General features: G+C 45.4%; 1 protein-coding gene across 1 annotated transcript in view; it reads right to left on the bottom strand.

The window, feature by feature from the left end:
• The window catches only part of LOC136301407 (lethal(3)malignant brain tumor-like protein 3), a 42,618-nt gene extending 27,388 nt beyond the window's left edge, over positions 1–15,230 (bottom strand). Inside the window, exons 1-7 of the mRNA XM_066204401.1 lie at positions 15,157–15,230; positions 5,434–5,542; positions 5,014–5,122; positions 3,612–3,669; positions 2,488–2,576; positions 1,216–1,320; positions 447–582 (exon numbers count right to left, since the gene is read on the bottom strand). Of these exons, the coding sequence (XP_066060498.1) occupies positions 447–582; positions 1,216–1,320; positions 2,488–2,576; positions 3,612–3,669; positions 5,014–5,122; positions 5,434–5,495 (559 nt within the window). The 5' untranslated portion in view covers positions 5,496–5,542; positions 15,157–15,230. The remainder of the gene's footprint in view (positions 1–446; positions 583–1,215; positions 1,321–2,487; positions 2,577–3,611; positions 3,670–5,013; positions 5,123–5,433; positions 5,543–15,156) is intronic.
• Positions 15,231–16,562: the final 1,332 nt, after the last annotated feature.

Genomic DNA, 16,562 nt, shown 5'->3' with positions numbered 1-16,562 from the left:
GTTGGGTTTTTCAGAAATGGAAATTATGTGGAAAGAATATGAACTTTGCACGATAACTGCCCTGCTATGATCTCCAGGGGCTGTGCATTTCAGCTAAATCAGCTGTCTCTTTTTCACCATAATGGACAATCATTAATTTCAACCTTCAAATGTTTCTAGAAAATTGCAGGAAAGAACTGAACACAGGAAAGAAGCAAATTCTGAAGCACAGAGAGACATCCAATCCAGAGTTTCTACTGTAACTAATGGTGTCACTCTTTGGGAATATCACAGAGAAGATATTTTGCTCTTTTGTGAGTCACTGTGTTAGTTAAACCTCTTCCCTTTAGCCCTTCAGACCAAGTTCCACAATGAAATCACACTAAAAATGAAATATGCCAAGCCAGGACATCCAGTTCTTAGCAGAATTTATGGTTTCTTGTACACCGCTCTATTTTCTGTTATACCTTTAGGAGGGAGCAGCTTATGGTTTGTTTTTTCACACCAGCCCACAGGATGGATGTCTGAGGAATCAGCATTAGCCCAGAAGTCGTAGTACTCTGGGTAACCATCGAAGTGCAGTCGCATCCTGTACCCCTGGACCTGCAGTGAGAGAAGCTCTGATTATCACCAAGGGTCACAAAGGAGAAAGAAAATCACTAATAAAACACTCCCTCATATTTGCACTCACAGAGAAAGTAACTCAGGATCTCATTTATTTCTCAGAAACTCTAATTGTATTTTAACTCATTTGCTCTCCCAGTTTCCATGCTCCTCTTTCCCAGCTTTGAACAGCTGGAAATTGAACTGGACAGTGGAACCTCCATGAGCTCCTGCTCCATTCCAGGCACACATTCCTGGGGTACAAAAGCAGCCCCAGAACTTTTATGGTTATACCAGAACAACCCAGGTTTCACATAACTAAAGCAGCAAAAAAGCATTCTGACTTGTTTATATTTACTAAGTCTTAGGGCCTCATGGCATTGTTCTTTTTCACACTTGTTCACTGCAGGCAATTAATAGGTTTGCTGTTCTTAGTTACAAGTGTAAAAATCCGCCAATATGATTTCAGGCAAAGATCCTTAATCACATAACACCATTCCTTCAGTGTCACCTTGAACTCCTACCATTAATTAGCTAACTAAAGTATTATTACTCTTACGTTCCCACTTTTCATTAAAAAAAGTTCTGGATGTACATGGGACTTTTGGAATCAAAGACAAGAAAAGCAACTACCTCAGCCACTGTGAGAACACAGAATCGAGAGGGGTGTTCAGGATCCACCCCTTCCAATTTCATTCCAACTTTAAATCCATTTCGGCCTTGTGGGAATGACTGATACTGTGAGGGGGCAAGAAATATTTGTTTTTAATTCCTAAAGACAAAATCTATTGCAGAGCAGTCATAACATACTTCAGGATTCAAATTTTTGTATTTCAGGCTTCAAATGTTCAACTCAGAGAAGAAAATCCCACCCCAAGTGACTGTGGCTCCAAGAGAGAGGTGCAGGCTCAGGAATCAGCACAATCACCGTATTTCACACTTACTCATTATTCTAATTATTTTCTCAAAAACACAGAACTGTTGCAGTTAGCTATAAACACATCTTTGAGAAGATGCAGAAATGAGCTCTTCTCAAACACCAAAGAATCCCCTTCCCAGCTCAATGCAGAATCAGAGAGCTGTGAAAGCCATAATCACTTTGTGTCAGTCCAGACTCTCCCCAAAGGTAACTTGTCATCCTCAAACAGCGAAACGGACAAGGCAGGCTTGAACTGCAGCTCAGTTTTACAGTTATTCCAGAAAGCATTTGTGGTTTTAATTTATCTGCAGTCTTAATCCAAGTGAAACAGGTGAAATACAGGAAAAGTTTAAAAGCATCCTGAACTGGGATTGCAAATGACCCAGTGCAGGACTGGATCTTCCCTCCTTTTAAGCTCTCTCTGGAGGGACCAACAGCCCTGGGCTCTGAAGTGTTCACTGGGAGCTGCACATTTAACTGGGGTGCAGAGGCAGCTTTACCAAGGCTGAACTCAGCCCCTGGCACCTCCGTGAGACTGACACAGCACCCACCCTCCCTCCTGGCACTTCATGGAATGAACCCACACCATTTCCTGAGCCAGGGACTCAGCTGACAGGCTGGGAGGGCTCTGCACAACCACACAGCACATGTGACACACATTAGGCTGTCCCTCTCCAGTCGTCCTTGGAAGCTAACAGCCCACTGGTCCAGAGCAGAGCAGATCCAAACGGCTGCTGCTTATTGTGAGATTAAACCAGCATTTTTTACACCCTAGTCTGGGATGAGACTCCCAGGGCAAATGCCTGTTTCCCGGGGCAGAAAACAAACATTTATTGCCTGCTTGTACCAAAACAACTAAGAAATCCAAGTGCCGGCTTAAGGGTGGTCTCCAATCCCACCTCCACCGAGCCAGTAATCCTGCAACTGCCAGCAATCCTGTGATGTTGCCTGAGAAAAACAGCAAGAGAGTGAAAAAAGTCGCCAACCTCTCTGAACAGCTTTTGGGGAGCAGCTGGCATCTGTTCCTCTTCCAAGTAGGAAGACCAGTTCCATACCTTCTTCTTTCCAGGAAGCACTAATCAACCAAAAACAACGAGAAAATGAACGTTTCTCTCTGATGCCTCCTGCTCTGCTTCTCCTTCTCTCTTCTCCTTCTCCTCCCACGTTTGCTGTGGCACCCCAGAAGAGGCAGTGTTACGCCACTTTTGAGGAAAGGCAGGAATTCCATCAACAGGAAAATCATGTTTATTCCTCAGGAAATGCACATTTACTGTATCACTGGTCAAATGAACTGTGGCACTTAGACTGCTGGCAAGCTGCCCAAGGAAAGGTGCCACGGGAAAGTCTGGACAAGACAGAATAACTTAAAATTGTGGGAATTAATTCCTCCTCCTGACATTTTACAGCGGAATAAGGGGTTAAATATAAACTAACAGGCAGCACAGAGAGGCATATAATTGCAGCTATAATAAGCCTAAAATAAAATAAAATAAAAACCAAGTGATTTTTGCTCAGTTCACAGGAATTGTGAACTTTCTTTTTTTTAATATATACACACATATATTTATAACCTCCTAATAACACAATGCATCTACTAGAGAGGCAGCTCCCAGATGATGAAAACAGCTTGGATTCATCCTGGTAGAACCACAGTCATACACACAGAAAATTCCATTCTAAATGTATATTAAAACTCTTCCCCAAGTTACATACTGGCTGATTTATGGTTTATAATACATTTAACTCATAGTCTACAATCAATGACATTGTTTACAACTTATTTTTTACTTAGCACTGTAGGCTGTGGCAGAAGCTCTCCAAAGTCAACGGAAAAAAGATTCTTATTGTCTTCAGTGAGCTCTGGATGAAGCTGACTCCTTCCAGATCCTTACCCTGTGCCCATCATGCAAGCAAATCCAGAATATTCCTGCTAATGCATCTCTGAAACTGACTGTGGTAAGAGGGTTATGTACCTAATAAGCTGTTCTGAATGTGAAATGAGCTTTCCTGTCCTTTCCTCTTCTGTTTATTATTATTATTCACTTCACAATAGCTACTAAAAAAAATAATCTATAAACATTAAAGAAAAGATACTATGAGCTTAGCTCACCTTGTTTTATTGGTTTAGTGTTTCTGCGGCTTTTCATATTATTTGATTTATTCTTCTCCTAGACACAGATACGTTAAAAAGAAGTTTAGCAAGATTGTTTTTCCCTCCCTCTGATCATCTCACAATGCAGGTACAACATGGATGTAACAGGTAACTAAAAGGACTATTAGCCAGCACTGCTGTCTCTTGAACAACCCTAAAAGAACATCTGGAGGGAGTGTTACACAGATAACGCTGATCTTGGTATCCCAAAGCGCTTTACAAGTTATTTAACATATGCTACTGAAGTTCATTTAAATGTGGCTGCTAAAGAGCAGCACAGGACCAAAATCTCCATAATAACTCAAGAGGATTTGCTTTCTGCAACTTGCTGCTCACATCAGCAGCCTTACTGGAACACTTCCTTTGCATTTTCCTTTCTTATGTCCATCTATGCCAGGGAATGGATACAGGGGAAAAAAGGGGATTTACGATGCCCTGAAGGAAGCAGAAGCCTCAAGGAACTCCTGTCATAGATGAGCACCCCAAACAATGTGGTCTCCCTGTGTCACGCTCCAAGCCCAACTGCCGTTCCCATTTCTCCTGTGTGTTTGCAAATTCAGTTTGATTCCTCCCAGGCTGTCATTTCTCAGGGCAAACCCAAAACAGGCAATACAAAGCTGCCTGCCAAACATTCTCCAGAAGGGACAGAGGGACAGTTTCTAATGAGGACAAGGAGAAGGGGGAAGAGAGAGACTGCAAGGACTTCTGAAAACATCCATCCCATCTCATCCACATCCCAGAGAAAAGCAGGGCAAAATGATGAGTTAACCTGCTCACGACAGCAGAGGCTGCAGTTTTATTGCGCACAAACACCTACCCCTGTTCTGCCATACAGAACCCCGCATTATGGGAATAAACATAAAACGCCTCAGAGAGGCACTGATGGGTGGGAGCAGAGTACAGAGGGGCACAAAGGGCCCCAGGAGGGAGTTAGGGGCTGCCGGAAACTGAAGGAAAGATAAGTTCAGGACTGAGGTTCTGCTGTTTATGCACCACTAATACAGGTTTCTGGTAGTGCAGTGAGAGTACGTTCAAGTAGGTAATAAAACCCAAACAAACCCTGTGGTTTGACCCTGATCTTCAGTATCACACAACAGTATTTGAGTATAGTTATTCTGGAGACATGTGGTGTTATTACTGTGAACTCCTGACTTTCACGTCACCTGAGCTATTCATTCACCCCTGTGACTCCTCAGAACCGATATTCCCATCACTGATGCAAATCAGGATCAGACCCAGACCATTCCCTGGGTACAGAACAACCTCCCTCAGCACAGTTTGCACTGCACAAGGAACTCTGAGACAACTGCCCCTGCTTTTCACAGCTCTCTTTAAAGAAAGTACATGCAGCCTAATTTACCTCATCCTCATAGGCGTTTTCCTCCTCATCCTCTGAATCCAGAGGCAATCTTCTCTTCCTCCGGAGACGTCTGACAGGTCTGCCAGCCTCAGTCACCTGACAGCCACTGCTGGTAGTAAGATTTCCATTATTTCCCGTTTCTACAAACATCTGGAATGTCTCTGATATCATTAAACATCCAAAATTAAACCAATATCAAATTAAAAGTGCAACATTATTCCTGCAGTGTCCCCAGCATCTCTGAACCTCTTGGAATGAGGAGGCTTGGACTGAGGACCTGAAGAAATAAAAGGTGTCTTCAGGATTTCCTGGATATAGAACTGTAACACTTGGTCTGAGAGGTTCATTCTACTCACAGCAACACCATGCTCCCTTTAAATGCTTTCAAAGAAAAAATGGGAAAAATGTGGATTTCTGTACCTCTCCCTGTGCTGCTGAGAGCCCGTTTGAGTACAAGTCTTTCCATTCTCAAAGCAATCCATTTGCTCACAGGTTTGAGAATCAGAGCAGGGCACGGCTTGTCTGGGCACTGCAGAAGTAAAGAAAAAGACAACCATTAAATTAAAATGTTAAAACAGCTTTCAGGCAGTGAGTTCAGTCAAAGTCCTTTACCAGCTTTCACTAACTGACATACAGTATTACCATTGTGAGGGAAGCAACTATTATCTGCTTGCTACCACATCACCTCAGTAGAGAAAACCCCCTTTTACTTGTAATGTTTTTATTTTGGAGTACTGGCCTCCAGTAGTACTCTCGGGCACATCTTGGTTGACTTGACAATCTTAAAGGACTTTTCCAACCTTAATGACTCTCTGATACTATCTTCGAGGGAGTTCTGCTGAAACAGGGAGTAACTTAATCCAAGGAAACCGGTGATTTACAAAGTAAGCGATGCTGAAGAGCCTGAAGGACTAGCCTGGGGAACAATGACCCGCTTTGCAGCAGTTTGTGGCGAACTGCTGCTCGTGGGATAGACTCACTTTGAGAAGTTCATGAAAAACTGTCTCCCACAAGAGGAATTGCTGGAGCAGGGAAGGACTCTGACTCCTCTCCCTGAGCATCGATAGAAACAACCTGCAATGAACTGACCATAACCCCCATTCCCACTTCCCTGTGCCACTGAGGAGGAAGAGCTGGGAAGGAGGGAGGGGTTTGATGCCCATCCCTGCTCCAGCACAGCCCTGCACACACACAGCCTGTCATGCTAAGGACATCACAGGAAATCCAGCTGCAGAACTAGAAAACCCATCCAGATACATACAGAGCAGCTTTGGAAAAGGAATGATACATGGCAGACTTCAGAGATTCATCCCTGGAGTTTAAAGCACAGGCCATGCAGGAACACTTCACTGGTCCAGATAACAGTATTAAAGTGTGTTAAACAGTGTCACTGCACATCTTTTATTACTCCTGACCTGCAAATGCAACCAAACACAAAAAAAAAGTAAACTAAAAAACCACCTTTCTGATGAGCAAATCCTTGCAAAGATTACTTACTCCTTGATCTTCTTTACTGTGTGCATTATGGAGCTACTGAACTCCAGAATGAAAGAGGTAAGTCAAAGGCGGTTGCATTTGCAAGCTTTGCTCCAAAGCTTTTATTCCAAGCACTTCATTAGTCTGAAATCTTTTCTCAGTCATCTGCACTTCACTGAAACCTCAGTCTGAAAGCATTTGCTTCACTCTGAAACAGAACTCCTTGCTGAGTGGAGAAACCCCCTCTGTCTTCTACTCCTGTGTGCCTCCTGGCCTCAGGAAGTGAGATCAGGTGCCTCCAGCTCCCCTATCAAAGCTAAACCCCAAATGTTCTTCCCTCTCTTTATCTAAAGCTTGTATTTCTTTAAGGTTCAAGGATGAGGATTTGCTTCTGAAAGGCTCATGTCCTTCTTTGCAGCTCCAAGGAGACAGAGTATCATTTCCATTTCAACACAAAGAGAAATGTCCCATTCTGAAGAAATGGTAATTCTAAGTAGACTCAGCTTCCTGCAGGATTCCATCCAGTTCACTTCCCTCAAACACTTCAGGAGCACTAGCATCCCGATACAGATTCCAGGGGCTGAGGTTGATGGGACAGCTCAGTGCCACGGCAGAAGGTCAGTGGAAGGAGATCCCCAAGCTCCATGTGCTGTTCCAGACAGAGTTCCTGTGCCCGGGAGCTGGGAAGGTGCCCCTGGCACTGCAGGAGCAGAGGTCTCCAGGGCAGTGATGCTCCTGCACACGAATGAACAGTTCTGGTTTTGCCCAAAACAATGCAGACAGAGGCTGGGGCTCCCTCCTGCCATAATCTCACAACACACCTGCAGCCAGGTGAGCTGGGGAAGCTCAACCCCAATCCCAGAACACATAAATTTGTATCAGAAAAACAACGAGCATCTTTACTAACAGTCTCTGATCTGAGGGTGAGGCCTGGCTTTTCATGGGGACAACCTCCAGTTTCAAACCACAGCTCTACCCCTCATTCATACGTTCTGGAAATGCAGAATTTACTATCAGGATTGCATCTTCCTTTACACAACAGAGCTTAATAGAGCAGGTTTGCTAATATGAAATCCACACAAACCCCCCAGAAATAATCTGTCCTTCCAGAGATATTCTTGAGTGGTACTAAGGAAAAATGTATTTTGTGCATGCGAAAACTGGAATAGCAGGAAGGGGGGGGGGGGGGGGGGGAAGGACTAAACAGCAAATATAGATATATATATATATATATATACACATATATATATTTGACATCTTAAGGACAAAGCAGCTCTCTGGGCAGCCAGTTATTGTGTTCCAGCTAAACATTCCAACCAAATCCACTACCTGAAGTACTGAGGGCTCTTACACTTGATCATCTAATATAAAACAACACATTATTATTTGGTGCCTTTCAGTCTAATAAGTAACATGGTGCTTTGTTGATTCTCTGGTGGAATCAATAAAAGTGATGCTGTTTCTGCAAGGGAATGTTACAGCTGGGTAAGGAGCAGAAGTGTAATGACTTGGACTGAACAAAGGGCAAAAGTTATGCCACTGCAAAATAACCCAAAGGAGTCAGTGGGCCAATTCCATGTTTTACGGGAATGTAGACCACTGATCTCAGAACACTCCAAGCATGAAGGTTTATCCTCATCTGCTGGCAGAATTGTCTTCTCATAGCTGAAGGTCCTTCCCAGCCCTTCCCCACTGCTCAAAAGGAGGAGGAGGAGGAAAAGGAAGATTATCAACACTGGTTGAATGTCGGGGGCCTGATTCTGAATGGCTGATGTGGTAATAACCTGATTTTTCAGAGCTCTCAAGTTCCTTCAGCTCCAATTTATTTCACTTGAAATTGATCTTTTCCTCCCCCAAACTCAGAACTTGCAGCCTTGAAGGCAATTCTGTGTATTTGTTTTCAGCACAAAGGAAAAGAACAGCTGGAGGTAATTTGCAAATATCAACAGGCACTCCCCCTCCTCTAACACAGAACCCCAGGTCTGTGACCATCAGACCTTGGTTCTCATCCACGAGAGCCCTGTCTGCCCCTGAACTCCACTCTTGACCTGAAGCCTTCCAGGTGCTCAGCTTTCTACCTACAGGTTCAGCGTGAGCATAATTCAGCCAAAGGCAGACCCATGGACCTGATGCAGGGTAACACAGGACACTTCAGCATTCCCATAGCTCCAATTCCAGCGCCACCACGGTTCTTTATGATAATTTTAACTGGGCCAAAAGCATGACAGACCTTTGCAAATGCCAATAGCAAATATCTCTGGGTAGCACAGGATAATCTCTGTAGGAGTTCCCCAGCTTCTACTTGTTTATTCGAACTGCAGGTGCAGAACATCTGTGGCTGCTGTCCAGGTTGAGGGTCACATCCACATCCCCATGGCTGCTGGCAGAGGAAGGAATTGGACTAAACGAACCTTGTGTCAGGTGGTATTAAATATATTAATATTTGATGTAGCCTTGTACATCTGTAAACATTTGTTTGTAGCAAATGTTTGGTTGCCAGTTTCAACAAGGGCAAACCCATCCCTTTTTAGATTTCACTCTTTGCGTTCAGGCTTTAAAAATAAAGAAGCTCAAACACCAAGACTATTTCCAAGGTTCCCTTTGGTAGAAGGAGTTTGGAAGTTATTTGGACAGAAGTAATTAACTTGGAGAATTTACTTCAAACCGGGCCATGAAAACGGTCAAAAATCACAATGTAGAAAATAATCTTGAACCTAACCAGAGAAGACCTGATGAAATTATCACTCTTTCTCATCTCTGCATTTTATAAATCCAGTAAAACCCACGGAAAAATATAATAAAGAAATAGCTTTTCTTATAATGCTCCCTATCAGTAAAATCTACAATAAAATCAAGAGAACCCAATAAAAGGAAGCAAATGGGGCAATTAAAAAGAGAGCAGAAACTAACACGAAACATTATGAGGAACCATAGTCAGGCCCAAACATTCCTCATTTGTCCCAATTTGTGATTTCTTTTCATCTTTAGCATTTTAAATCTCAGAAACATTAAGGCAAAAGAAGAAACTGCAAAACTGAGATGAGTCATTCAGTGCCAAGCTGCAGATTCAGATTTATGAAATAATAAATGATTGCCAGGCTGGCAGAGATAATGGAGTCTAATTAATATGCTTCCATCCAGACCTCTATGCTTTATCTTTAAACAGGGAAGAGGTCAGAAATACTCAGGTTTTGATCTCATTTCTGCCCCTGAACCAGTGCAGGCTTGGGAAATCACCTCATTGTTACTGCAGAAAACCAGCGTTGGTTTTAACATCCATCTTACCTTCGTTAGGAGACCAAAAATAATAATAATAAAAAAAAAAAAAACAGGAAGAAAAAAGAGTAAAAGTTCACACAAAGTGAGTGTGAAGGCTAAATGGGTGGATGGGGGTTCCCACTCCACTTCTGTAAATGTTTTTCTTCCCGTCAGACTGGATGGGAAGAAAAACATTTCAACAGAAATCCCATATCAGATGCTGCCAGGATAATTTCCAATTACATGAGGATTTCAGTGTCTCTTTCTGGTGAGGAATGCCACGGGGCAATAAACCCAAAGACTGTAAATCAAGTAATAACATAAAGTTTGTAGCACTTCTGGCTAAGCTTCCACGGACCAGGAGGCAAAATCCCATTCAGGAAGCAGCTGGCATCAAGAGAACCATCTGATACTGCACTGTTTTGGGAATAACTGATTTTCAAATCACCTTTCTGCCCTGAAACAGGGTGGAAAGCTGCTCCTCTCACTCAGTGTAAGCTAGCTCTGAGAGCTCTGCAGCGGTGTCTGACACCTGATATGTGACATCTGCCAGGCTCTCCTGTGCCATCAGTGAGGAACAGACCTGCAGTTTAAACAAAAACACATAAACCCCGCCACGACTCCTTGCAGCACAACTAAACTGGTCTCAGAACCGCTTGGAACACTTAGGAGCTCAGACACAACCACCTCGCCTGTACTTTGCTGCGACGATGACAGATGATGCTTTACTCACCTGTCAAAACCTGTTACTCACCTCAGGCAAGTAATATTTTGCAAGGCTGAACTAATACCATTACCAAATAAAACCACAGCCTCATCTCCAGGATCCTCATCAGTCAGGGACTGAAAGGAACCTTCATAGCCTGCGATGGAATTGTACCAATGCCTCAAGAGAAAATGTCAGTAGCCACTGGCAAGCATCTAATGGCATGAAGAGACAGTGTCAGTGAAGGGAAAAAAAGACAAAATTCAGAATTGAGGAATTCTGTTTGAGCTCCACCCATCGTACTTTGTACTAATTTTTGTTCCCCATGAAGAGGGAAAAATTGTAACTACAAATCAAGGAAAATATTGCTCTGAAAGATTAGAGTGGGAAAAGGTCTAGGAAGGGAGAGGGATGCTTTGGCTGGTATGGAGGAGAAGCAAACACTTTTTGTCTGTGTTCTGTCACAGGACCCCAAGATGAAGCACTTGGGATTTTAGAAGTTTATCCAGCTCATTTGTACAATAGAGCCCTTCCAAGTTTCCCCTAAGCACACAATGACATATGGATTATGGTAGGTGCAATTGCACTGAGAGACAAATAAACAGCACCATGGTAATGTGACCTCAGTCAGCTCTGAGGATCAGACAGCAAAATTGTGAGTCTACTCTAAACCAGCAGATCATCCTAGAATAGAATGAAGCCCAAAGCACTGTTGTAGCCTGTGAGCTGCTCATCTTGGTTTGCTGACACAGTTGTGTCAAACACACACACACACAGACACGCACACACATCTATCTATTTCAGTAGTCAAAAGAAACGCACTGGCACAGGCTGTGGCTGCTGAATGTGTGCCCATTCCACACCCAGCCCCGCTCCCTGCTGATGCCAGCCAGCATTCCAGCATTCCCACAGAGCACACGGATCAGGACACCTGACAGTGCTGCCTCACATTGCGTCTGACTGTCCCTCTTAACCATCACAACCACCCTGCTGCCTGTCTTTGTAGGTTTATGTGACACTGTGACAGCCATGTGGCAGCAGCTCCTCTCTCCTGTCCTTACGGGCACTCCGTGCCACACTGGACAGCATTTTGACCTATTCCAAACAGACTGGATGGACGCAATAGAAGGCACAAAACCTTATTCCATGCCCACAGAGCTAATGTTTTCTGTTCCTTTATGGAAAGAGAGGAGCAAAACCAGAGCCCACTTCCAGTTTTATGGCTTTCACTAAGGGCCTTTGGTGCTGAGCTGCTTTCCCCAGCTCTCACCTCCTTCTTCTCGGGAAGAGCAGTGGCTCTGGGGAGGGCATCCGGCTACTGCCCGAGCCCTGCACAAACCTCACACTCCAGGGGACTCAGCTGGGGGCCCCAGGAACGTCTCCTCCAGGCCTGAAACCACCGAGCTGCTAATCCCACTCCCTGGGAATCATTTGTAACCACTATAACATTTACACATGCTTCTGAACATCGGGAATTACACACCGTAAAAACCTTCACGGTCTGCAGGAGCAACCCAAAGCAGAATTACAGAATCTTGCAATAGTCTGGGATCAGAAGGGACCTTAAACCCATCCAGTCACACCCCCTGCCATGGGCAGGGACACCTTCCACTGTCCCAGGTGGCTCCAAGCCCTGTCCAACCTGGCCTTGGGCACTGCCAGGGATTCAGGGGCAGCCACAGCTTCCCTGGGCACCCTGTGCCAGGGCCTCCCCACCCTCACAGAGCAAAATTCCTTCCTAATATCTGATCTAAACCTGCCTGTCAGTGTGAAGCCATTCCCGCTTCCCCTGTCACCCCAGGCCGTTGTAAATAGTCTCTCTCCAGCTTTCTTGTAGGCTCCCTTCAGCCGCTGGAAAGCTGCAATTAGGTCACCTCAAAGCCTTCCCTCCTCCAGAATTCTGGAGAACAATCCCAATTCTCTCAGCCTTTCAAAAAGTTTAAAAGCCACAGCATAAATAGGGTTTTCAAAACAAATCCTGTGTGATTCATGAATACAACCTCTACCTGTTGCTTAGCTCTACCATGCATTTATCCCATCACTTTACTGGATTCAATCAGAAATTAAAAAAACAACACAAAGCAACAGGAAATGAGCCAAAAGATGCTAAACCTAAAAATAAAACACCCATTCCTTGGGGGAAAAGTATTTTACCGGTAAATTGAACCATTCTCTGGAAAATAATCTGCCAAATTCAGCAAAGCATGTCTGCCCTCACACCTCACCTGTGGAGTACAGCGAGTGATGCTAACTAGGAGAAAGAGGGTTTGGTCAGATCTCTGTTGGCTTTGGCTGCTAAATGATTCCACGTGCAGGAGTGTGCAGCTGCCAGCCTTCCTTAAAAGGACTCACTTGGTCATTTTTCCCCCAAGTCTCCAATCTAGTTTTTCATCCCACTGTGTCTCCTTCTTCCCACTCTTCTGCCCATGCAGCACAACTGCAGGCCTTGAGGAAAGGCTGAAATAGATTAAAAATTACAGAAAATATGGGACAGAGGGAACAGTGTGGAGGGAAGAAGAACCGACACTGCAACTCAGGAATCACCTTGTTATTTCACAGAGAGACTATAAATGCCCAGAGTAATCACTCCTGTGGGTCAATCTGATTTTGATCCAGTTTATCTACATTTTCTTGATATTCAAACTGTGCAATTCTGAGAATGGGATTTAGGCCTCCAGAACACTTTCCTGCCTAGAGCTGAGGCATGGAGTGGCAGATGGACACTCCACATCTTATCCTCTGACAACACTCACAGTGGGATTGTAGGGGTGTCCTGTGTCAGGACTTGGACTCGATGACCCTAGTGGGTCCCTTCCAACTCAGGGTATTCCATGATTTTATGATCCCCATCACCACCCTGAAGGAATCCAATTGCATGTCCCAGTGTCAGGCTTGCTGCACGTCATCTCTCAAAAAACACCAGCACTCATGGAAAACGACAAGGGGGTTACACTGAAGCTTCACCCTCAAATCCACATCCCTCAACACCAATGGAATATATTGTCATACCCAGAAGTATCTGCACTAAAAGATTTGCATGAAGATAGAAGTGAGATAAGGGCCAGCCAGGCCTTCTCCTGCAGATAAACCAATACAATTTTAAGCACATTTAAAGTAAGACTGCAGACACTGCTTTAAATAAACTCACAATGCTACTTTTAAACACCAGTGTAAAGCCTTGAAATTTCAGTAACTAAAGAACTGCTGATAAAATCGCTGACAAGCAGCATGGCTGAGGCAAGGAAAGCACACCCAGGGTCCTGAGGAATCAGTGGGGCAGCAACGGTCTGCAAAGCACATCTGGCTATGTACCCACTCACCCTCCTGCAACTTGCTCGTTATGGCAGCGAAACCCCTGAAGACAGAATATATCACCTCTGGCCAAGGCAAACGGAGCCGGCCCTGCACAACCTGCCCAGCAGTTGTACCCAGATGTCCTCAGCAGCTCAAACTGGGCTCTGATTCCATCCCAGCACTCACCAGGAATTACAATTTATTTCACACACATTCAGCTTTAATGGGATTAGTTGCAGGATAAGGTGCAATCAATTTTAGGGCAAAATTAATGCACAGAGGCCAAAAACATCCTCTGTTTTAATTGCATCTGTAATTACTTTGTAAGACTGCAATCCAGCAAACTACCCTGGGGACTCCTATTAATCATTATTACATATCTCCCGTGGCCAAGAAGGAATACTTGCTGAGGAAAAGACCGTTCCCATCGTCAGAAACGTATAATCTGAGTAGATTATAGACCATAAAGTGAGGAAGCAAAATGCTGATGAGACCACGTCAGACTGTTTTTAATTGCTGTGCAGGGAAGGAAAGTTTGAAGCACCAAGTCTCTGTTTTCCCTTCTTTTTACTTCTGTTTTACTATATAATAAAACACGAACCAGAAAAGTTTTTTACATCTTGGCACAAAATATCAGAGCTCTTTATCCCGTAATCCCAGTTACAGGCCATTTTTTAAAATTTATCTGGGCAGTAATAAAATAAATTAAATGTTTTCATGGCATAAATCTAATCAGATTCCTTGTGGCACCAGGACTCCATAAAACTGTACTAATCCCTTTCTCCTGACACCAAACATCACTCAGACTGTCCCACACCGATCCCTACCCACAGTCGATCGATACTTTTTGAAGGATTATATTTATCCCTGTATTTATTCAGCACCGACTCCCCTCCCAAAATCCCCATTCCATTAGTTCTGCACTTTGAATTTGCTGCCAGAAAGTTTGATGGTTTTTTGTTTTTCCCGTCATGTACAATCTCTGTTTTGAAACTTAAATCTTTCTGGTTTTGGGCAAGTCTCCAAGAACTGTTTCTACTGCGCTGGATTCAGATGTTTGTTAATATTTCTGAGTTGTCACGGTCCCGAAGAGTTTCACCGGAGCGGTGCCCGGGCGGGATAACCCCCATTTTCTCCACCACTTCTTGGGTCAAAACCGGGCAAACCCCGCCTCAGAAGCCGTAAATACTTTATGACCGTGCAAAGAACTTACACCCGCGTTCTGCCGGCGTCCGTGGGCAGGTTTGCGGTGGCTTTGCCCCTTCAAGAGGCTCACACGCCCTTCCCGCCCCGCGGGGCCCGGCACCCCGGCCCGCCGGCCCCACCCGCGCTCCCGGCGGCGCCCTCTCCCCCCCCAAGATGGCGGCGGCGCCACGGCCCGGCGCGGGCCCCCCGCCCCCCTCACTCACCGCCGGCCCGGCCCCGCCGCCGCCGCCGCCGCCGCTCCGGGGCCTCGCGATGGAGCCCGGGCAGCGCTGCCAGCCCCGCGGGCCCCCCAGCGCATGCGCGGCCGCGGCCCCGGCCCCGGCCCGGTGGAGGCGGCGCTGGCTGGGGATGGGGACCGGGAGCGGGGCGGTACTGGGATACGGGGCACTAAGGATGGGGTGCTGCACGTGGGGTGCCGGGTGTGTGGTACCGCCATGGGGGTACTGGGTGTGGGGTCCGGGGCGGACCGAGGACGGAAGGGCCCCACTGGGATGGGGATGTGCTGGGACAGAGCTGACACCGGGAGCGGGCAGACGCAGGGTACGGGGGGCACTGGGAGGGGCAGTGTGGGTGTGAAGGGCACAGCCCCGCTCCCAGTGCTGCTCCCTGGGCCGGCCGGGTGAAGCCTGGGCACGGCCGTGGGCGCTGGGGCGTGTTCGTGGCTGAGGTGGGGATTTGGCGAGGGGAGATTTGGGAGAGGGAGCTGTAAATGGCCATTGCCGCCGGCGGCCAGTAACGGGTGGCCACGGTGGCCCACCGCCTCCCACGTCCAGGAGTTACGGAGGGTATTGCCACCTCTTCTCTGAATTTGTTAAACTTGTTTGTCTTCACATCTGGCACTGATATTTTCCTTTGTATTTGAATTTTGGAACAACAAAAGAGGTGGGAGTAGGATTTTTTTAAATGACGCGTCGGGGGTTTTCCACCACGGTGAGGGAGGGAAGAGCACAAGCGGGCCCCAAGCTGTGACAGCTTAAATGGAATGGGATTTCGGGAAAATAATAAATGAGGTTTGCAATGGCTCATTTGAAGTACACATCACAATATTCTTCATCCCTCAAGCGAGGCACATAAAATACCCTTTAGAATCTTTAAATTTAGTCAGAAAACAAATACATTTCTCACCTCATCTGTGCCAGCAAGTTACAGCTAAAACGCAAATCCTGCTGACGCTTGCAGGCAGTGTTGAAACAGTCAGCGGGTCCAGGTTTACAGGGGTGTTGGAGCCAAAAAATTTTACAAGTAATTGAACCATCCATATTTACTTAGACTCTTAATTTGATTTTAATTGTTGTAAGTTTTGTTGGGAGATCCCTAGTTAGGGGTTCCTTGCCCTTTTATCTTGCTGCTCTACTGGCTCTACTGATTGTTTTGCCAGAACCTGCTCCATGCTCATCACATGCATTCCTTCCTCAGAGCTCACCTCCAAGCCGCTTTTGCCCCATAAGACAAGCACCCCAACCCCTAAATCATTTTTGGGGCTGTTATTCAGTGCATTCTGAGTAGATACTTCCAGCCTAAAGCTGGGTCCTCACTTTGTATTTAATTATTCACACAGAAATGTTACTTGGGAATATTGCAGAATTATTGCAGACATTCCACTAATCTT

The sequence above is a fragment of the Chamaea fasciata genome, unplaced genomic scaffold (genome assembly GCF_029207755.1).
Source record: "Chamaea fasciata isolate MVZ Bird 193981 ecotype frontalis unplaced genomic scaffold, bChaFas1.0.hap1 SCAF_26, whole genome shotgun sequence".
NCBI classification, from domain to species: domain Eukaryota; kingdom Metazoa; phylum Chordata; class Aves; order Passeriformes; family Sylviidae; genus Chamaea; species Chamaea fasciata.
The sequence above is the reverse complement of the archived record's forward strand: the minus strand, read 5'-3'. Positions and strand labels throughout refer to the sequence as shown.